General features: G+C 35.1%; 2 protein-coding genes and 1 pseudogene across 2 annotated transcripts; 2 read left to right on the top strand and 1 right to left on the bottom strand.

Annotated features, from left to right (window-relative positions):
- The window catches only part of LOC131180954 (cytokinin riboside 5'-monophosphate phosphoribohydrolase LOG8-like), a 36,155-nt pseudogene extending 28,084 nt beyond the window's left edge, over nucleotides 1-8,071 (bottom strand).
- An 8,238-nt stretch (nucleotides 8,072-16,309) lies between these two features.
- On the top strand, nucleotides 16,310-17,838 carry LOC110632678 (WUSCHEL-related homeobox 2). Its single transcript, XM_021780987.2, has 2 exons — nucleotides 16,310-16,837; nucleotides 17,283-17,838. Exons 1-2 carry the CDS (start codon nucleotides 16,522-16,524, stop codon nucleotides 17,678-17,680), a joined length of 714 nt encoding a protein of 237 aa, XP_021636679.2. The 5' UTR covers nucleotides 16,310-16,521; the 3' UTR covers nucleotides 17,681-17,838.
- Nucleotides 17,839-19,222: 1,384 nt separating this feature from the next.
- LOC110632669 (uncharacterized) lies at nucleotides 19,223-21,422 on the top strand. The gene is made up of 2 exons (XM_021780979.2): nucleotides 19,223-19,437; nucleotides 19,675-21,422. Exon 2 carries the CDS (start codon nucleotides 19,805-19,807, stop codon nucleotides 21,311-21,313), a length of 1,509 nt encoding a protein of 502 aa, XP_021636671.2. The 5' UTR covers nucleotides 19,223-19,437; nucleotides 19,675-19,804; the 3' UTR covers nucleotides 21,314-21,422.
- The last annotated feature ends 1,538 nt before the right edge of the window (nucleotides 21,423-22,960 follow it).

Genomic DNA, 22,960 nt, shown 5'->3' with positions numbered 1-22,960 from the left:
CTGGGCTACTCGAAAAAACCATATCTACATCTATGTTGTCACTAAGCGGGGTAGCTACAAACAAAGGGTATTCTAAAGTGGTAGGGTTTCTACCCAATCTCATGGAAAACACAGGGGAGACAAATGAGTGCGTAGCATCCGGATCTATTAAAACACGAGCCTCATAGGAACAGACCAGAAGAATACCTGCCACAACTGCATTGGAAGCCTGAGCATTCTGGTGGGTCAGGGTGAAAACCCGAGCTTGACCCCTACCCTGAGTGGCAAAACCACGACATCGACTTTTACCTCTGACCGCCTCCAAATCCACGCCCCTTTGTCCTCGCCATACTGGAAGCACCAGGATACAACTGACGAGGAACATTTGCAACAAAATCCTGTGACCCCATCTGTGACTCACTGAACACGGGGCATTCCCTAGCAAAGTGACCTGGTTGGCCACACTTGAAGCATACTCCTGAACCCATCATACAAGGTCCTGAATGTCCTCTTCCACACTGTGCACAAGGTGCCAAGGAAGATCCTGACCTGCACCAGGCTCTGTGACCACTCTGGATCCGCAGTGCAGAACCTCGAGATTTGTGTCTAAAACCACTCTTCTTGTTCCTACTTTTTCCTCTGTAATTACTCTGGCCACCACTATCCGGAGCACCCATATGGGGAACACCTGAAGAACCCTCTGCTCTGTTTTTCTTTGCCCTTCCGCTGTCATCCACAGCATAGCTAATCTCAATCTGTCTGGCTCGATCAACTACCACATCAAAAGACTGATCAGACATCATGGCCAGGTTTGCATACCTCCTGTCCAGCCCCTTTAGGAATCTCTTCACCTTCATAGTTTTTGTAGCTACTGCTGTAGGGGCATACCTGCTCAATTCCAGAAATTCTGTAGCATATTCATCTACAGACATGCCATTCTGTCTTAAGGCCTCAAAGGCCCACTGCTTTTGATCTCCGAAACTTTCTGGTACAAACTGGTTGATGAACAGTTCCACAAACTGAGTCCACGACAAACCCTCCATCCAAGGTAATATGTAGTCATTCATCCATTGTCTTGGCATAGGCCCCATGACATGCTGCATACACTCTATAAGTCTTCTATCACCAATCGCAACTCGTTTCTCATGCGGGAATCCAAAAACCGATATGCATCATCTGACACATCATAAGTACCAGGCACCAACTTCTTGAAATTGATTATCTATTTGTAAAGTTCCCCTCTTGGTGCGGTAGACTGCTGCTGCTGTGGAGGGTGGACCATATACTGCGCTATCATGTCGATGGTTCTCTGCAACCTAGCTAGAGTAGCTGCCATTGGGTCCATGGGACCCTGTACCCTAAAAGACTGATCCTGAACTGGTGGCAGCTGCTCTTCTACTTGAGCAGCTCTTGGCCTCCTACCCCGCCTCCTCGGGGCAGGTGCCTCATCCTGTGTTGACACCTCGTCAGGTACATTTGGTTCTGGTGCAGTGACAGCTCTCCTGCTTCTACGCATTTTCCTGAAATTCAGCAGCATTAGCCCACAATATTCAAAACAACATGTTACACAGCTCTATAGACTCATATTTATATATAATTATATGAAGCAGAAACTAGAAGCAAAGATGACAATGCAAGACGAATATGGACCCTATTTTCCGCATGTGACTCCTAGTAGACTCTTCCCAACACTTTAGACAAACAATCCCTAAGAATCTGGAGCCTAAGCTCTGATACCACATTTGTCATGACCCATCCTATGGGCCGGACCGGCACTAGGACCTGGGCCAGCCTAAAGCCCCCGAGGCCCGTAGTAAGCATAACTATTCATTAACCCAACTCTAAGGCCCATTTGGGCCCAATTTCAAGAATTCAATCGGACAGAGTCCGGCCATAAAATGGACCTTTCAATGGGGAGTTTTTGACTCACCCGACCTATAAATACAATATATATCAAGTGGGGAGCTCAGCTCACCCTCCACATACTCATAACAATACAAAAATAAATGGGAGCTCAACTCCCTCATCCAGTCCATCAACATGCATAAAATAATAAGTTTCCAGGTCCAAAATAATAATTTATATTACAGACCCAATTCAATAAATACTTCTAATACATGCGGAAATTCTAGAAGTTTATAGAATTACACAAACATGAATAGACGACCTGCGAGGGAGAAAAGCAGGTTAACCTAAAAAATATCCTCCTGTGGCCTGGAAAAATATTGAACAGGAGTGAGCGTTCGACTTAGAGAGTAAAATATCAATTTTAACCATAATCTCTATAACTATCTAAAACTAATGCACCATGTAGAGTGAAATGCAACATCAGCAATAATTTCACATCACAACATCAAAAAAATAATTTGGAGCACTCACACACCCATTAATATCAATCATAATATATGGGAGCTGATCCCCTATACAGCTCTCTTAAATCCAACCTGTGCCAGCGAAGAACTCAAGCCGGACTTTCGCTTAATAAACCAAATCGGGGTTCCAGGGAAGAACTCAAGCCGTGTCTACCCCGAAGGACCGGGTCTTAATGAAGATCTCAAGTCGTGTCTACCCGTCCTATCCATAGTCAACACCACATCACACGCACGCTAACGCACGCACACTGCTCCAAATTACCACAACAACATCCATGGCACTTTAACAGTTATGAATGCAACATAAAATGTGCCTAGAATTTAACTACATAGATACATACATATAAGTGATGCATGGGTATGCTTGAACATACAATAATAGTGAAAGTACAATTAAAATTAATATTTTACTCACAGACTTGACAACGGTCACTGTGGCGGCTGGGCAGAGGAAGAAGGCTGTCCCAGCTCACCTGATAATTTTATTACAATTATTTAATAAATTTGACTCAATACAAACTTAAGAAAAGACCAAATACATCCTAAGTCATGCCAAAATCCGACAGAGTCTCCCCTATACCTAAGACCTACCCAACCTGCAAAAGGGCTCAAAACACACTTCTATATTCACAATCCATATATCCACAACTCAATCACATCACACAGCCCCTCCTGGGCCCATCCAAATAGTCATCCATCACAATATGTAAAATTTCAATTTAGTCCTTATAATTGACTCTTTTTGTAAAAACTACCCAAATGAACTCTAAAAATTCTAAAACTTTGCCCTGTGGTCCTTAGCAATATTACTAGGCTAATGGAAAAAGAATCATAATTTTCTGAGCTACCACGAATATTTTATGGATTTTTAATCTCATTTAAGTACTAGAAAATTACGAAAAAGTAAGGTTCGGGTTTACCTATGCGGATTCTGACTTTGGGGACGTGCTCGGGACATCTGACAATGGTGGGGTAGCCAAAATCTCGATCCAATTCGGAGACTTTTTTGGTAATCGGTCTGTCTAGCCGGAAATTCACAGACTCGGACAACTATCGAATTTCCGCGAATCGAAGATACCTACACGAAGCCCACAACACGGGGGTTAGTACATAAATTTTACGAAATTTTCTAAGCTCATTTAATGCTCAGAAAAATACTACGAAGTTCCGTGGGACCCACCAAAAAATAGTGTCGAAAAAATTTGAAATTTGTATCGCCGCGAAGCTCTCGACGAGTGGAGCACTCTGGTACTCTCGGTTTTCTCGTGGGGTTCATGGTTTGCGAGAAATCTAGCCCAAAAGTCAAAATGGGATAAAACTTCCCGGGCAAAAATTGGACAAACTGCTCGATGGATTTCGGTGTTCTTGTGTCTATGGAAAGCTCTCGATGAGTAGATAGATTTAGACACAAGACCCGGTTCGATTGGTAGCCGGATCGACCGAGAAGATGAAGTGGCGCGCTTGCGCATCGCGTTGCTTCGTGCGCCTTTTGCCGTTCCAGTGCGGCGAGGAGGTGGTCAGGCGGCCGGGTGGCTGGGGAGGCGGCGACGCGGCAAGGGGAGGAGGGAGGAGAGAGAAAATGGGAGAGAAAGAGAGAGGGGTCGGGACGTGCACGGGGATGAAGAAAAAGGAAGAAGCCGTTTCGATTCGATTGGTCTGATCCGATCAAGTTTGATTCGGTCGGTTCGATCCAGAATATAAAATTTTAAATTTTTACTCTTCCTTGAGACAGAAAACGAGGTCCAAAAATTCTGAAAAAATTTCAGAAAACTCAGAAAAATGCGTAGACTCCAAATATATTTTTAGTTTTGCCACGTGATCTTTAAATTAATTTTTAAAAATCATCAAAGTTTATATTTTCGGAAAATCGAACCCGATTTCTAAAATCCGAAAAATTTCAAATAATTTCTTAAAATTCAAATAAAATAAAATATCAATATTTACCCAAAAATAATAAATTTAAAAATTAGGGGTGTTACAACTTAATTCCATATTAATTTATTTGTCATTTTAATTAATTATTCAATTTATTTTCATGTGGAGAAACTGGCGGAGTTTCCTCTATTTTCATGATCATATGGCGTATTACACAATTCACCTATTTAAAATAATCTCAATATCACTTTTTATCGTTCCATAATATCAAGTAATATCATCCATTCTCATCCATGTCCATTTCCATATCAAATTTCAACTTATATTATACATGAAATTTTACAAATTTATTAATTTACAATATATATATAAATTAATTATACAAACTTATAATTCACATTACAACTTCAGAGTTAATTACAATGAACAAAAACAAGCTACACTATTATGATACATGCGACCCCTACCAAAATGCACTGCAATGAGGAGGTGACACTGGACACTATCTGCAGATCCGAACTCCCAAAAATCCCAGTCTGAGGTCCACTGGGTTATATCTTCAGTACCTACGCATGGATAAATTCAACGCGCTAACCATTTTTGCTTAGTGGTGCAATAACACAATGAAAATATAATATATAAATAAAAGTAAAATTTTCATGGTTGTAGTGCTTATGAGGAAAAATAAATAATTAATAAATTATGGATTAGTTGAAGGCTAATTAAAATTTATGGTATTAACTCTTTCTAGCATCTTATTGATCAATCCCATAATGATTTTAAACATCATATATTTTTGTTTTTATTTTATTGATCTTTGAGAGCATTTAATTTATTGGAATCTTTCTTGTTCTTTATTTTAATATTAAATTTCCTTACTTGATTTCAACTTGCATTTAATCTCATTAATACTTTTCACTGCCCAAGTAACCTATAACTGATTGACTGGACTAGATAAGTAGGTAAACTAGCACTGGACACACTTGTGCCATGGGCCGTCATGCCATGGGACACATAATGTCAATCGGGTATACAACAGAATGGCTAGAAGGCCATAGTAACAATCGGGCATAAAGCCATGCATATCATTATGTAACAAAATGGCTGGAAGCCATGATAACAGAATGGCATGAGAGCCATGATAACAGAATGACATGAGAGCCATAGGCAGTACTGCAAAACACAACCCTTCTTGGCATGCCAATCTATCCAACCCATAAAAACACATGTAGGCATACATGGGCAATTTATATTAATAAGTATCCACAGGTTATATATTATCATCACATTTCATATTCATGCTTTATAGCATTTTTGGTTTCACTTATGTTGAGAACATGGGTCCCAAATATATATTCATCTTATATTCAAGCTCATGAAGCTAATGGTATTGAATACCAATTATATTCCAAGTCATTTATGTAATGTTTCATAATTTTCAGAATTTCAGTCTTGATTTCACTCTCATTTTAGGTCAAGTTACAGTAGTAATTTGACCACACTTTCTTCATGAAAGTTGTTCCTTATTGTCTTAAGTTTAATTTCCTTTTTGAATCATCTAATTTGAAGTTTTCTAGCTCTAGTTATGGGCAATATTGTTCGAGAATAAGGCAGATTCTGAAACTCAATTTTGTCAAGCTATTTGGCCTTGTTGCAGCCATAATTTGGCTTAGTATTCTTCATATAAGTTGTTCGCCTGTTCTCATGGTTATACAGGTTCAAAAATTACTAAATTTGAAGTTTTGTAGAGTGAGCTATGCTCATTGTAATGTGTGCTATTCATTCGGTCATTTTCAGGATTCTAAAATTACCATTCCGGATTCCAGTCAGTTTTTAGTTATTCTCCCATCATTTTCAGGTCAAGATTTCTGCTTGACATTTGTTCCCCTATGTCTCAGCTTTCCAACAAGGTAAATTTCACTTCATTTGGAGTTATACACAATAAGTTATAGTTACATTACCAATCCTGGTTCACAGGTACAGCATCCTGTGATTTCCAGATTTCCAGTATTCAGGTCAATTTTCGCATTCCACATTTGAGTATTTTACACTCAGAATTTGTAGAAAGTCTTTAAATCAAAGTTGTAGCCCTATGTCTTAGGTTTCCAGAATAATTTAGATCATCTCAATTGGACTTATATATTGTAAGTTATGCTAATTTTAGTATATGGGTATCACAGTACATTCTACTAGAATCTCAGGCAATTCCAGATGCAGAAATTTCAAATTGCCCTAGCAATTTGGTTATGTTTCACTGGAAATTTGGTTCGGGTCAAATCATCAAAGTTGTAGTTATGGATTTCATCTTTAATTTGGCACTAATTTCATAATAATTGGAGTTGTGAAACTCAAGTTATGGTGAATTGAACACTCTAGACACAAGCTGTCCAAAATTAGTCTCATTGCACAACCTTAAATACCTTCAATTGTTTTGTTATCTCATCAACGTATATAAACAAACACATGCTAAATAGTCTTAATTTAGGCTTAAATACATCAATTAAATCATAAGAATTCAAATCCCCAAATTCAGAAACCCTAACTCAATTTGCTAAAACCTCAGAATCCAAAAGATTTAATAGCACTAACCTTCTTTCCTAGGTTCAATCAACCTCAATTCACCATTCCAATCAACCAAAGCTTGAATCCCTTCTTGGTTCCCCTTTCAGCTGAATTCCTTGCTACCCAAATACTCCAAATTCCTTTCTTTTCTTACTTGGATTCTTCAAATTGATGCTCAAGGTCAATTTTTCTCTCAATTTTAATTAGGGTTTGTAAGGAAATTTAGGGTTGTTAAAGCTTATCTTAAGCTCTAATGGAGAAATGAAAGAGAGAGATGAGAGAGAGATGTTTGGTCGGCTGGTTTACTAGAAATGAAAATGAGTTTTCTGATTTTTCTTTCCTTTTAATGATATTTACATTATTTAAATATATAATGGCAAAGTTGTAAATTATGGGTGATGGCAAACTTGTAATTTAGTTAAACTTTGTAATCATTTCATTTGACTAATTAGATAATCATATTTAATTTTTATAATCTCCATTAATTAAACTAATTTAGCTTTATGACTTAATAAATTTTATTCTTGATCAATGTGGGACTTCCAAATTTCATTGACCAAATTTTACTCTTATCGAGTTTTTGATTCGCATTTTTCTTTAATACCCGATAAGTCATTCTTTTAAATTTTTCCTTAGTTTTTCATTTGCTTATTTGAACTTATTTCTTTGCATTTTCTTGACTTGTTGATTGTTATAAATTTTTCATTTATTCTTCAATTTAGTCCTAAATAATTATCTCACAGGTTTCCCCACGAGTATGAGATTGGCAACTGTATTCACAGTCACTTCCCGTTAGGGTCACCCATCATTGGGATCTCAGCTTATTTAACTGAGTTGCACTTCACTTCTTTTATTTTTCTTTAATTTTTCTTGATCTTTATTTAACCATCTTATAACTCCTCACTCTAGTTCAAGTGTAGTTCTAGACATCCTGGCTGCCCGAACAAACGTTAGTAATCGGAACAGCAGAATGTACGGACCACCTAAAGTGAGGCCGTTACATATCTAGAATAGTTCTTACTTCTCCAACAATTTGACCAAATATCTCAAGAGGCATGAGTGCTCTAGGAATGACCCTAAGAACATGGCTGCCTACATCGTACAAATTTTGAGATATCAAACCCATTATACTAATATACCTCCACCATAAACCAGGTCCATCTTTCTTTTTACCAGTTCATCACAAAATTCAATAGTAGCATCACTAAAGACTTATCTGCAGCCAGAGTTGCTTCCACAGCACACATCCTCCTAAACTTGCTTCTTTTATTTACTTCTTCCATTGACAACCACTATTTAATACAATTTATAAACAAGAAGAAGAAAACAAGAAAATGAAGGAGCGAAAGCATGAAAATTGTTCATTAGAACAGTGAATTTAAAAAATTTTTCTTCTAGGGTTACATGCATCATACCATATCTCTTATGTACCTAATTAATTTCAATGCCCAATTGCATATTAAAAAACTTTTAATATGTATTAGGATCTATGTTTGTCATTCAAGATTGTGAATTAACAAATTAATTCATTTAAACCCTAGTTTAAAAGAGGAGTTAGAACACTAACCTCTTTGATGCACTATGGATACGATTGGCATCTTTAAGAAGCACCTAGGACCCCAAGTGTTTACCCTCTAGCTTGTCCACACCAAGATCACCAATGGGCAGCCCCCAATTTGCTTCTCAAGCCTTTGCCAACCAATTATAAATTGAGTTCTTACCTTTAGAGAGGTTGTATGTGTGTATAGGACACTAGAAACAATTTTTAGGAATTTTAATTCAAAGAAATTTGGGCAATTCTCTTTGAATTGATGAGACAAGATGAAGAGGAGAGGAAGAAGAATAGGTGCCGCCACCTTTGAGGAAGATTGTTATGTTATCTTTTGTTCTTCTTTCTTTTCCCTTTTACAATTAGGTCATTAAGTCACTTAAACCCTATGCCACATGTCACCACCACATTGCATCTTATTTTTAATTGACTCAATCACATTAAACCAAGTGTCAAAGCTAGACATAATCTTGACTTTGATCATCTTACATGATAAGAAGACAAATGGCAAGCTTATATGATGCCATGTGTCACCATCTCATGGTACCACATGTCACCATGTGAAATGACCAAATTACCCTTATGTTGTAACTTTGAGTTCTCAACCCAAAATCATTATTTCTCCTCTTCAAATCAATTTATATCAAATATAAATTAATTAATTAATCTTTATTAATTAATTTCTCACAATTAAATTTATATTTAAACACTTTAAATATAAATTTAACTTATACTATACATCTAATAACCTAGATTTAGTTTCAAGTCATGCTAGAAACTCTGCAATTTTATTGCAAACTAAACCTATTTAATTAATCAATTAAGCTCTTTGATTAATCAATTAAGTCACATTTTACTTGGTGATTATCTTGTGTATGTGTGTGACTTACTAGGCTCATCACTAATTGGTAATGAGATATGATATTAACTCTTAATATCATCAGAACTCTTTTTAACTATAAATGATTTCTCTAAATCATTTTAGGCATCTCATAGACCATGGTTAACACCTAGCATAGCGTGCCATAGCCAACCAATCAGTAACAAGGAATACCTTAAATGAACCTTTAATCATATGTTACCATGCACTAGAATCTCTCTATTACAAAATCCCAATTCGAGCTGGAGTCATAGTTTATGTCAAACCCCATTTGCTATGAATATTGTGTTCTATTTTAATTTCAGTTCTTGATTAATTAGATTTTCTTGTCAGAAACTATTTTCTGACTAAATCTGTCTGTTCTGGCCAGGAACTTGAAACATCAAGAACAATTAAATGAACATAGGATTTTATCCCTATCTACTTAGGGTAATAGATTCCATCTTGATCAACACCTATCTCCATATATAACGAGTAGGAGCCAACACATACCCATATACCCATACACAGTACAAGTATGAAAGCAATATCAAACTCAAACCACCTATATACAAGATAATTGTGTTATCTCAGGTTTAAAGATTATATGCACTAATATGATATATGACAATACATTGATAAGAATAAACTCCATGTGCTTGTCATATGCATCACTAGTTCGCCCTACTTATCATGTATAAGTGCCTATCATGTTTGTTATGTGGCATGAGGCTCACCACTCCATCTTATTTATATCTCATATAAATACCTTAGGAACAAACATGATTACAATCTTTCTGGATAAGTCATGTCCTGTGTGAAGTATCTTCGATTGTGAACCAATTTATGATACTTTGTACTAGAAATACTGTCACTCATATTCTTAACAACTTAAGAATAGAATTTCTAACAAAACATCAATGGACCTTTTCTATTACACATAAATATATTATGTAAACAGAAAAGTGAAATTGTCTTTTATTAATAAAATATGTACAAGATACATACTAAATAATATACTCTAGGGCATACTACTAATAGAAAAAACAAAAAGAAAAAGAGATTAATGTAAAGGAAATCTTTTGTAAATAGATATTACTTACAACAGCCAAATCTTTTAAGAAATCAATGAGAAATAAGAAAGGAGAAGAAAAAACAATATAGGTTGATCTTGAATTAAAGAAGAAAAGTATATAAAAATTAGAGAAAGCAAAAGGTCTTCCTTTCTTATATACATGGAAAAAGAACATGAGAAGCCCACATGCTCCTAAGGCTAAGGTCCCTTACTATATAGTTAGGCCACCTTGGCCTATAGAGAGAAAACTAGTAAGGTCGACCTGTAACTCGTAATAGCCTATCATGGATTTTCTTAAATTTTGACAGTTTTTATTCACCTTCGCCAACCCCATGACATTCAAACAATTAGGGGTGAACATTGATCAATTTGATTTGATTCAGTTTGATATAAAAAATTGAAAGATCAAATAAACTGAGATTAATAATAGATTAGCTAAATTACGATAAAATCGAATTAAACCAAATTGATTTGATTTAATTTATTAGTTTAGACTTTATTATAATGACCCAAGCTAAGGGTCATTACCGGTGCTAGGGATTGGGTCAGTTTAAGGCTATCAAAACTCGTAGCAAGCCTAAAGCCTATGAACATACCTTTAACATCTGTACTATCAGCACTTAAACATATAACAAATCATTATACTTTAGTCTTTTTATCCATAAATAAACATCTTTAACATAAAAGTGGTTCATAAATTGAGCAAGTTCATAAATTGAATCTTAACATACATAAGCACTAAAGCGTAATTGTTTAACTTATACACTCCCAAAAGAGTTAACATAAACATAAACATCATCAAACATACTTAAAATATTTCATAACTCTAATTTTTTATAATTACCAGCACAGTACTATCCATTCACATGTTACATGTCTGTCTACCCATACACCATAATAAAGAAAAGTGCTAAAACTATCTCTGATGACTTCTCTTTAAAGAACTCTTCTAATCCTACATACCTGCTTTTGAGGGTTAGGGGAAAAGGGGCAAACTTAAACAAGCTTAGTGAGTAAACTAACCAACATTAATTATATCATTCATTTTATATATATGCAATGAATCATCCAAATAGGTTTTCACATCATAAATATTTCACGTATGATAGACTTGTCAATAGTAACTTCCTGAATTCAATGTGCCAGAATCATACAGAGGCTTCTTAAAACTTTCGCTTAAAACATGACATATGTCATGCACTTGGGGCATCATAGAGATCTCCCTTGACCGGGCATCATAAAGATCTCCCCACAAGATTTTTTATGGATCCATAACATACATAACACAATAGAGTTATAAATATGGGGGGAGTTAGTGGGTCATCTATCATCCATCAATGCACCAACAATAATTATGCAATTATGCAACATCTTCATATTCTAGATGTATACATCCTAAATAAATATAACATGATGTATGAGGATGATCATAAATTAAATTTAATAGTTTACATTTATTAAGGTTAGAGTTACTCACCTTTTGTAGCCTATCAACCATCTAACTCGAACGGTAGCTATCCTCGGATCTTTAACTTCTCGAGTCTCTCAAGTCTGATTCTATAAAATCAGACCTTAGAGAGTTATACAAGGTTCTAAAACTCTATACACATGTTAAACATCTCATTCTAGGCCCTTGAGAATCATAAAATTAGGTTTTAGAACTTTGAAATTGAATAAGAAATAAAGTGGGTAGACCAAATTTGGCTGCTGGAGTCTTGGGCTTTGGCTGCTAAACCTTGAAACACTGGGTGCCTATTGGCTGTTGAAGTCTCGGATTTCAGCTGTCAAACCTGGAAGATTTCTAAATTTTCCCTAGAAACTGCATGCTTCGGTTGCCAAAACTATAGCTTTCTGCAGCCGAACCTAGGAATTTCTAAAATTCCTAAGCTGAAAACTTGTAGATTCAAAAAAACTATAAACTCATTTCAAAGTTTCAAAACATAAATCAAACACATATACCCATCTCTAGGGCCTAAAAAAACTTGAAATCATGCTTAATACCTATATACATTAACTAAAATCTCAAATCCTAGCTTTTCCCCAAACCCAACATAACATATTTATGGATTTCTTCAAATCCATCGAGGAAATTGGCCATTTAAGGCCCTTAACACTTAAACATAACTAACCTAACATCAAAACATGCAATTTCAATATAAATCACAAAACCCTAATCCTAACATGCATAAATTTTCTAAAACTTATCTTACAAACAACTTTATATGAAATTGAAGTTATAGAAATCTAATCTCTTATTAACTTTGTTAAATCTATCTATTAGATCAAGAAGAAAATGTTACCTCTTTTCTTAGAGCTTGGAGGTGAGAGAATCAAAACCCTGAAGCTTAAATCTACTCTCAGAAACTTTTAAGTGGAAGAATCCACCTCCATATCTTGAAAAACCCAAGAAAATCTCTTCAAAGAGCTCTTTGCATGCTCCATCAGTTGAGAGAGAGAGAAGAAGAGAAAACCCAAGTGTTTTATGTAGAAACATGGGCCTTGGTCCCTTTTATATCCTTGATAGTCGAGGAATTTGAACCATAAAAAGGACTTCGACTGCTGAAAGTCTATCCTTCGGCTACCGAAGTTCCTTCTGTCCAAAACAAATACTTAAAAGCTTTTAGGGATAAAAACTTTTAAAACATTTTCATTTTTAAAAGCATTTTAAATACCGCAAACACACATATATAAATATATTTTAGCATCTTACTGCCACTCCCTTGTCAGAGAAGTTTTAATTTTCACCAGAATATTATGTTAATGATAGATATTTCAACATTGGAAAAATAACGGGTATTACATTCATATTGGCTTTTTTTGGGGGGCTTATTTTAGACCTAATTTTTGCTATATTTCCTATTTCTAACTCTAATATATATCCCTATGGACTTTGCGAAGCAACATATTAGGGAGTTGAGGAAAATGCACTATATATTTATGATCCTAAGATAGAAAGGCTTTGAAAGTGTGAGTATGTGTCAAGAAACAATGCTTGAGGTATTATGATAAGAGTTGGGATTGAGAATATATAGGTGTGCTAAGTTTGTGTTGGCTCCTAACTTGAAATATGTTGATGAAGTTGAGTTTGTTGTAGCATAAAATGATATCGAGTATGTTATGTTCCACACCACAATCAAAAGGTCATACTAAAGTTCGTGAACATCCTTTGTCTTTGTATAAAAGATTACACTTTCAAAAATATTTGTTGTAACGTCCTGAATTTTTGATATTTTGTGGTGTATTTAATATATAAAAATTTTGAATTTTTTTTTGGAATTCTCACCTAAGCAAACAAAAATAATGCCCTTCCTTGATGCTGTAACCAACCAACCCTTACCTAGTTTGCCTAAATCCCAACCCCGGCAAATTTCAAAAAAATAACACAAATTTTGAACATCATTTGTCAACAAATCAATCACACAACTATTTTAATCAAGCAAGTTTCAACAACTTTAACAAAAATGCAAAAGAAAAAAAATTGAAAAATGGAAGAACTAAAGAACTGTAAGCGCAAAACAAACAACTGCCGGTGTTTTCTTCATCAGCACCCCTTTCACTTATTGCCCAATCTTTGGTTCTATGCATCTATGTGACTAAAAGAAGGTTCCTTGTTGTATGAGTAAAGGATGCAATGAGAGGAAGTCCAATACTAGAAGCCTCTTGGTTTGTGAATCGCACATAGGGTGATATGGGAGATGCATGCAGAGGAAAGGACTAGATGGTCATGGGTGAGCAATAAGTGGATGATGACGATAGGAGATACTGGTGACCAAGAATGAAGAAATAGACAAAGGGAAGGGAAGAAGAGGATAGGGAGGTCATGGTGGGTAGGGCTGAACATTCGATCGATTCAATTTTGAACCGAACTAAAAACTGAAATATTAATATTATAAAATTGAACCAAAATTAATAAAAGAACTGAATATTTCAGTTCAATTTAGTTTAGTAATTCGGTCTTCCCAACAATGTCCATTACTTCCCTAATTTACGAAACACATTACCACAACAAAGCAAAATGTCAAATGACTTTGAATTAAAGTAGAAACACATACAATTTCCAATTTACGAAGACGCAAAGCAGAAGAAATATAAAATATATATAAAAAAAAAAACAATTCCATTCTCAGCACAAAAAAACAAAAATAAAATTTCATTCATCACAAATTTATCCCAAGTTTCACCATTATACAGTCAATAAAATTAAAAAATAGGAAAAAAATAAAAACAAAAAAATTACAAGGGATGCTGCTCGATTGGAGGCTACATCGAGAAATATAAATGCAGCAGTTCATTTGGAATCAGCAAATTTGACTCTATTCTAAGGTACTACTTGTGCTTTTATTTTCTTTTACTTGGCTTTGTTTGGAGATGACACAAATAAAAGATGCAAAAATTTAAAGTTAATGATAGAGAAATAGGAGACTTAGAACTAAAAAAAAAATTGGACGTTAAAGATGGAGATAGAAGAGGTTGCAGTGTGAGGAATGCAATAGTAGAAACGTGCAAGAGAGAGCTTGAGAGGAATGAGTGGCTAAGGTTAGGATGTGGCACAACTTTTAAGTAAGAAGATAACAAGTTAACCATTAAGCTAACAAAGGTCGAACTACTTAATAAATATTCCAATTTATCTTATATCGGCCTTTTGATTTTTTTCTCTTTGAAAACTGAACTGAAATAATTGAAAAATCTTAAAAATTAAAAAAAAGGGAATCGAAATACCATATAAAGTGAACGTAATTATCAAATTAAATCAGTTCGATCAATTATTTTGGTTCAAACTGGATAGTGCTCACCCCTAGTGGTGGATGAGCAAGAACGGAGAAACATATAAAGGAAAGGGAAGAAGAATGGAGAGCAGTGATTTGTAGGTCATCGGCGGCACTGCATGAGAGTATGATAAAGAAGGGGAAGGGTTAGGGTTGAGTAGATTGTGTTTCAGGGATTGGAAAAATGAGGTGAAAAAAGGGAAGTCAGCTTTTATACTAAAGGGTTAAACAATAATATACTGAAGAGAGGATAAATCAGTTCAGTTATTAGTTTGGTATTTTAACTAAATTAATCATATTGAACTGAAAAATCAATTTTTTAAATGATAATCAAAATTAAATTGATTAATAAAAAATAAAATAAAATAAATTTGTTCTAATTTTTTAATTAAAACTGATGAATAATCACCCCTAATCGACTCTGTATTTACTAAAAAACATTTTGCTCAACCATCTTGACTTTCAAAACATCGAGATAGCTTGTTATAAATTGACAAATTTCAACGTGAGTTTGCGATGATTACAGCATCCTCTTTGATTTGTTCTTTTAGTTAGTGACTCGCACTATCTCTGATTCAAATTTTTAACTTTTGAACTCACAACTTATTTCGCTTCTCACTTTCTTTTGTAGCAATGGATTGAATAACAGTATATGAATGTGAAGGATTTTCACATACTGTCTAAGAAATATGATATCATTATTTTTTTTTAAATTAAATATTTATATTAATATTTTATTAAATTATCATTTCAATTAGGATTCTGGTTTACTGAAGTAGACTGATCACCGTGTAATTACTCAGAAGGGAGGCTATAAAACCCACCAGCTCATACACAAACACAACCAAAAACGGTGTCACACCTAAACCTAGTCGTTTCGACTACATCATATATAATTATATCCGCAAATCCATCAACTCCTCAGTTCAATTCCCAAAGCCTAGGCTTTACCTACGACCTTCCAACGCAACTATCTGTCGTTTTGTATTCAATTACTTTTTCACCCCTTCTTTCCTTCAATGGCGTAACCAATCCTTCCCACTCTGGAATTTGTCATTCCCGAGATGCAACCATTAGGCAACAAATCCACTGCCATTATAGACCAAATCAAATAAAAGACACAAACAATAGTAGGGGTATTGTTGTCTTTCTGCTTTCTCCTCGTTTTTTAACCAATAAGATGAACCCAAAGCCACCCTTAGCCGCTGCCCACCATGTTTTCAGAGATGCTGTGCACCAAAAACAATACGCATGTCAAACCCTTCTCTCTCTCTCTCTCCCCCCCCCTATATTTTGTTTGACTCTCCTTATCTTTCCCTTTCACCCTATAAAGAGAGAGTGTTAAAGCCATGCAAAAAGTATTTCAAAGGCCTAGAGCAGCCATCTCTCTCTCCAGAGGCTTTCTTTTATACAACCCTAATTGCTTTTGGATCAAGAGAAGAGAACCCATATAGAATTCTTTTGGCTTTTCTGTTGAGAAAGTTATGGAGAGTGAAAAGAGGAGCATGGGTGGTTCTGGTGGAGCTCAAGTGAACTCAAGATGGAACCCAACAAAGGAGCAGATAAGCATGCTCGAGAGCTTGTACAAGCAAGGTATAAGGACGCCATCTGCTGAGCAGATACAGCAAATAACGAGCAGACTCAAAGATTATGGTCGTATCGAAGGCAAGAATGTGTTTTACTGGTTTCAAAATCACAAGGCAAGACAAAGGCAGAAGCAGAAACAAGAGAGCATGGCTTATATCAATCACTATCTTCACAAGGCTTATCAGCCTGTGTTTGCAACTCGTTGCCCAAATGGTTTGTTTCTTACTTCTTAAAGTGATCCTCCGAATTTCTGAATAATTAAATATATAAACAATTATTCAGGGGTTAAATGGACTTCTTGTTTCTCAATTTCTTTTGGCTTTCGTTGTTTGTGTTGGTATTAGTTTATTTCTATCTATTGCTTCATTCTTAGCTGTCTCTTCATGCAAATGGACTCGATATGTGTGCGAATAAGATTAAAGGTTAGGAAACTGTTCTCCAAGTCTTTGTTATCCAGAAAGATTTATATATAAAATACAGATCGGTTTTGTCACTTATCAGATAGATTCTTGCTTCAGCTTATAGATCTTTTATTATTGCTTAATATAGTTTTCTCTTGAAATAAATTTCTCTTCTCATTTCCTTCTTTTTCTCTCTTCCAAACTTTCTCATTCCACGCATTTGTAATTTCATTTTACATGGGAATTTTCTTTTCCAGTTATTTGTGGCTCATACTACCTTCCACAGAGCGATTCAGGGTTTTATCCCCAGTGTCCGAAGGTGCTACTCCCCAGTGGCTTCAAGAGGAGGCCAAGGAGTGAAAAGATTGACAAGGCAAAAGCCTGCACTTTTACTAATTGGAAACAGGGAAGTATCAACGGCAAGTGCTTTAGCAATAATCAAGAAACGCTGCCTCTCTTCCCTTTGCACCCAACAGGCATTTTACAAGAAAAAGATGAGACTGTGTGTTCTCTTGGTTCATCAATTACTTATGTTGATGATAATTCCATAGCCAATTCTACTCCAATCTCCTCTGAGACAACTACTGGCGTTGAAGATGGTTCTAGTGACAAACTCTTAGATTTCTTCACTGGACAAGGTCCTTCCTTGTTATAGTGATTAAATTTTCTCTTAACTTCTGTTGACATGGTATAACTTTATATTTTGTATCGATCATGCATTAGCTTTTGATTGAAAACCTATGTTCAGCTAACTTTTTCCAAATCTTTATGCGAGAAAAGCAAATGCTTGTTTTTGTTTTTTAATTTTCACAATGGATTATCCTCCTTTCCATAAATCTCTCATTCCATTCAGTAGAACTTGGCTCTTAGCAAACATCTCAAACTTTTGTTGGTAATATTTTAGATGTTTAAACAATACTTAAAATAATGATATTTTTTTTTTTAAAGAAATCATCAGAATAATTTGAATGTTACAAGTATCAATCACTCCACTATAGTTTTTCTGCTAGTATGATTATTACTAAAATAAGATCTACTCACATAAAGAAGATAGTAGATCTAACCATACTTGATATAAGACCAAACAAAATAAGGAAAAAAAGGAAGGAGGAGGAGGTGGAAAAGAATGTAAGAAAACAAGGAAATAAGATCTACTTATCATTTATTATGGATTAATATATATACACTCACAATTTCCTTTAAGGGGGGTGTTTAGTATAAGGTTAATAAGTTACTCTTATAACTTTTAACCCCTCCTTAATGATATTTGGATACTAAAAAATATCAAGTCAATTTTTTAGCTCATTAATATTTATACCTTTTCAGGGCTTTAAACATTAATATTAGAATCTAGTTTAATAATTATCCCTTTAAAAATTAAAACTTATAAAGGTAAAATTAACATTTAATTTTTTAACCTTATATTAAATACTCCCTAAGTGTTTATAACTAAATGATAAAAAGGGAATTATCATAGATGAAAAAATCTCACTCTTAGCTATTTAAGGATTAAAGAAAAAGAAAAATAATGAAAAAGGGAAGGTGAAGGAGGAGGATTTCTAAGGTGTAGCAACTCTCAGGGAAAAATTTTACTTGATTCTCCTCCATGACTGCTTTGGTTCAAAAGTCCTATAGCAAGTATATCATTCAATTATTGGTAATAAAAGTCTTATCCTTAATTTTCTCTTTCTTTTAGTAAAATATTTTAATAATTTCTTTCTATTTAATCATGTAAAATTTATAATTGAATTGCACTCTAAAAAGTGATATAGCTTGATTTTTCATTTTCATTAGCTAAGCCATATGCATTGTACTCAATAAAGGAAATAGGCCCCATATGTTTATACATTGCAATGGGCCATTTCTTTACAAAACAAGCCACCGAACCAAGCCGCACAACTCCAATCTTTGTTGTTAAAAGTGATCGAAACGTAGCTAGGAAAGTGAAAAGTGCCATTAATTTGTGGGAGTACTCTGTACTCCATTATTCCAGTTAACATGCAAGACTTGTAATGGGAAATGCAAGTTGTTGGGTGGGGAGAGGCCCAATGGGACAAATACTTGAACTTGAGCAGGAAAAGGTGTCGTAGATATGAGCTCCATTGGGCCCAAAAGACGCCCACTTAAGAAACATAATCCATTCTTCTCAATCTTAAAATTAGAGGACCAGTATGGCAGAATCTATTCAACGCCCCTTTCTGTCGCTGTCAGTTCACGGCAAATGATATCTGTTTATTGTCCTCGCAACATCAGACGGTATTTTCAACGGAGACCGTTATCGTTGCTTTTTTCAGTCTTTCTGTCTCTTTTCTCTCTCTCCCTAGCCTGGTTATTGGAGAACGGAGATTGTTTGAGAATCTATTTTTCTCTGTTTCTTTTGTAGATTGATTGATTCTGAGCCATCCTCTAGAGGTAAATCTCCCAAGATCCAATTCTATTTCTTTTCAATTTTTTTTTAATGCATAGCTCCTCAAAAAATCGATTTTGTCTTAGCCCTCTCAATTTCATCACTGTTGATATCTTGGGTCGCCCTTGTTTGGGATTAAGTGTAAAATTTCAAACTAATTTTATGCTTCGGAATAGGATTACAATCATCTGTTCTTATTTTGGCTTTCCATAGTTTGATCTTTCGCCAATTTTTAAGTGCAGGTTTGATCATGGTGTTGCTTTGTGTTTCATTTAGCTTTTGTGTCATATGAGGTGGGTCTGTACTTTGTAGGTTCGAAGTTTTTTTAGACCAGAAGAATTAATACCCATTTGGCTGATAAGGCTTATTGAAATGGGAGAAGATTTGATTACTAGTCTGTCTATTGAGAATCACCTCCCATCAACACTCTTATCCATGGATTCTAGTTCTGTTTCTCATGAGGAATTGGACAGAGAGATGAATAGGACGATAATTCTTTCTAGGCCCCCTGATATTAATCTTCCACTATCTGCTGAGCGTAGTCCTCCTCCGCCATCCTGGAATTTGGACCCTTTTGATATATTGGATGTTAGCCTTGGACCCCAAAATAATGAGTATGATACTTCTCTCAATCTGCCCAAGGGTGGACGTAAATGCACTAAGAGATTGGATAGTGTATGGGGTGCTTGGTTTTTCTTCACATACTATTTTAAGCCTGTATTGAATGACAAGTCCAAATGCAAGATTGTATGGGATAGTAATGGCGTTTCTGGGTTTGATAAGTCAGATCTTGAGCTTGAAGTGTTCTTGGTTCAACATGATATGGAGAATATGTATATGTGGGTTTTTAAGGAAAGGCCTGAGAATGCATTGGGTAAGATGCAGTTACGTAGTTATATGAATGGGCACTCTCGCCAAGGAGAGCGTCCGTTTCCTTTCAGTGTTGAAAAGGGATTTGTTCGATCTCACAGAATGCAAAGGAAGCATTATAGGGGCCTTTCAAATCCTCAATGTGTGCATGGGATTGAGGTTGTCTCATCACCCAATTTTGAGGGTCTTGATGAGGAAGAGCAAAAGAGATGGATGGAACTTACAGGGAGGGATTTGAACTTTTCTGTCCCCCAAGAAGCGAGTGAATTTTGTTCATGGAGGAACCTTCCTAACACAGAATTTGAGCTGGAGAGACCCCTTCCTCCATTAAAGACTACTCCGCATCCTCATTCAAAGAAATTGCTTAATGGTTCTGGCTTGAATTTATCAACTCGACCATCAAACCATACAAATGGTAATGGAATGGATCTCTCACCTGTTTGCAACAAGAGGAAGAAGGATTTATTCCTGCATGGAAATGATGAAGACTGTTGTTTGCTTATGAATCAGCATAATGAGAGAATTCAAGATACGGAAATGCAACCAATTGAACCACCCTGGCTAAATGATTTTAGTGGGGTAATGAGGAATGTGTATGGACCTGTCACAGGTGCAAAAACGATTTATGAGGATGAACAAGGTTATCTAATAATTGTCAGCTTGCCTTTTGCTGATCTTAAAAGGGTGAAAGTTACTTGGTGGAATAATTTGACTCATGGTGTTGTGAAGATCTCATCTGTGAGCACAGCCTGCATGCCTTTCATCAAGAGAAATGATAGAACATTCAAGCTCACTGATCCTTCTCCCGAGCACTGTCCATCAGGGGAATTCATTAGGGAAATCCCTTTACCAACCCGGATTCCAGATGATGCTAAGCTAGAAGCACATGGGGATGAAACAGGAACAGGTCTTGAGATCATAGTGCCAAAACATCGTGTGGGACCAGAAGAACACGAGGTTCCTGTTTGCCTCCGCCCCCATCTTGCAGTGAGTGAACTTTTGTTGTCTTGAGCAAGGTTTTGGCTGAAGCAGTGTAAGTAGCTGATTTTCCATTATCTTGTAATCAGAGAAACAAAAACTTCTAGTTTATGAAATAATATTTCACATTTTTGCTGATCAATTTTGTTCTTCTAGTTTGACTCAAATTCAATGATTTGGCATTTCTAATTGACTGCAACAAAGTAGCTTCTTAAGTTCCCTATGGTCAGTGGTTTATTGTAGGTGGCCTCTTGAGTTCATTTGAGCATATTTCTTCTGACATGGTACCTCAAATAAATTCAGGTTATGGTGTGGGTGCCTTTGAGTGTATTTTCTGAAGTACTATGAGCTCGTTTTTCTCTGACGAAAACTGATATATGATATTATACCTTATAATTCATTTGTCACCATTCCATGACTTGTTGCACATCATTTCAATTTTTTTCCTCTTACACAAATTGGAGCGTATACGTTAACAAACGTGATTTTCAACATCAAATTTCATGTTTCTCATCAAATAAGCATAGATAATCCACAAAAGTTATTAGAATTTGTTTTAAAACTTCAAGTCGCTGATCGACCATAGGCCAATTTGCTGGCCAGATATAATTCCATGTGTGCCTGGCCTGTGCTGTCTATCCATTCTTTTGCATCTTGTGTTCAATCAAAATCTTGAGTTCTAATAGAAATATAGTAGTAAACACTAAGAACTCGATGTTTACTGTTGATCAACCTCTGTCGCTTGAGCCTGACATGGCAATGTTGATACTAGTTAGTGGCGCATATACAACGCAACAAAATTGCCTTCTCATCACATCTAAAGGAATGAGGGATTATCGCGTTTGTACTTTCCCACTGACAAAATATATGAAATCCACCTTCTTAAATCAAGAAAGTAATTATTCTTCTTTTTTATGGGGAGTAACACTTGGTGTTTGTACTCTCGCTTGCAAAGTATATGGGACTCATCTTTTTCAATCAAGAAAGTAATGATACTTCTTTCTGTAGAAGTTATTTTTTAATATTCTCACACAATAATGAGGGAAAAAAAATTCCATTAAAAAACACACATACAACACATTGCATAAACTAAGAAAATGATGACATCAAACTTAACTTATGAACTCTATCTCATATATTGTCTCAAAATTTGGGGCTAAGCATACATTGATTCTAAACAAAAAAAATAAGACTAAATTTATCAAATTTGAATTTTTAATTTTTATTTTTTTTATTAATTCAATTCAATTCAATTATATTATTATTTTAAAAATTTTCGATTTTCAGTTTTATTATTTTAGCTAAAAAATAATCGATTCAATTAGCCTAGCTAAAAAATAATCGATTCAATTAGCCTAGATATTCATCCAAATTTGCTTTGGGTAAATATTATGTGCTTGTATTTTTTCAAAAAAATTGATTATTTTGTCTATGTATTTTTTTTTTATTCATTCATTAAGGTATTCTTTTATGTTTGTTTTACAACTCACGGTATACTAATTTCTTTAAAGTTTGTGGTTATCACTATCAATAATATTTTTTTAGAATAAAATTGAGTTCTTTTCTTGAAAGTATAATAGGTCTTACTGTTACACCCAACCCTTATTTATTATTTCATCCATATAATTTTAAGATAAAGAAATAAAGTTTCCGAAATAAAAGTATTTTTGAGATAAATTT

Source organism: Hevea brasiliensis, chromosome 6 (assembly GCF_030052815.1).
Source record: "Hevea brasiliensis isolate MT/VB/25A 57/8 chromosome 6, ASM3005281v1, whole genome shotgun sequence".
Classification (NCBI taxonomy): Eukaryota; Viridiplantae; Streptophyta; class Magnoliopsida; order Malpighiales; family Euphorbiaceae; genus Hevea; species Hevea brasiliensis.
This window is presented reverse-complemented; position numbering and strand designations above follow the sequence as displayed.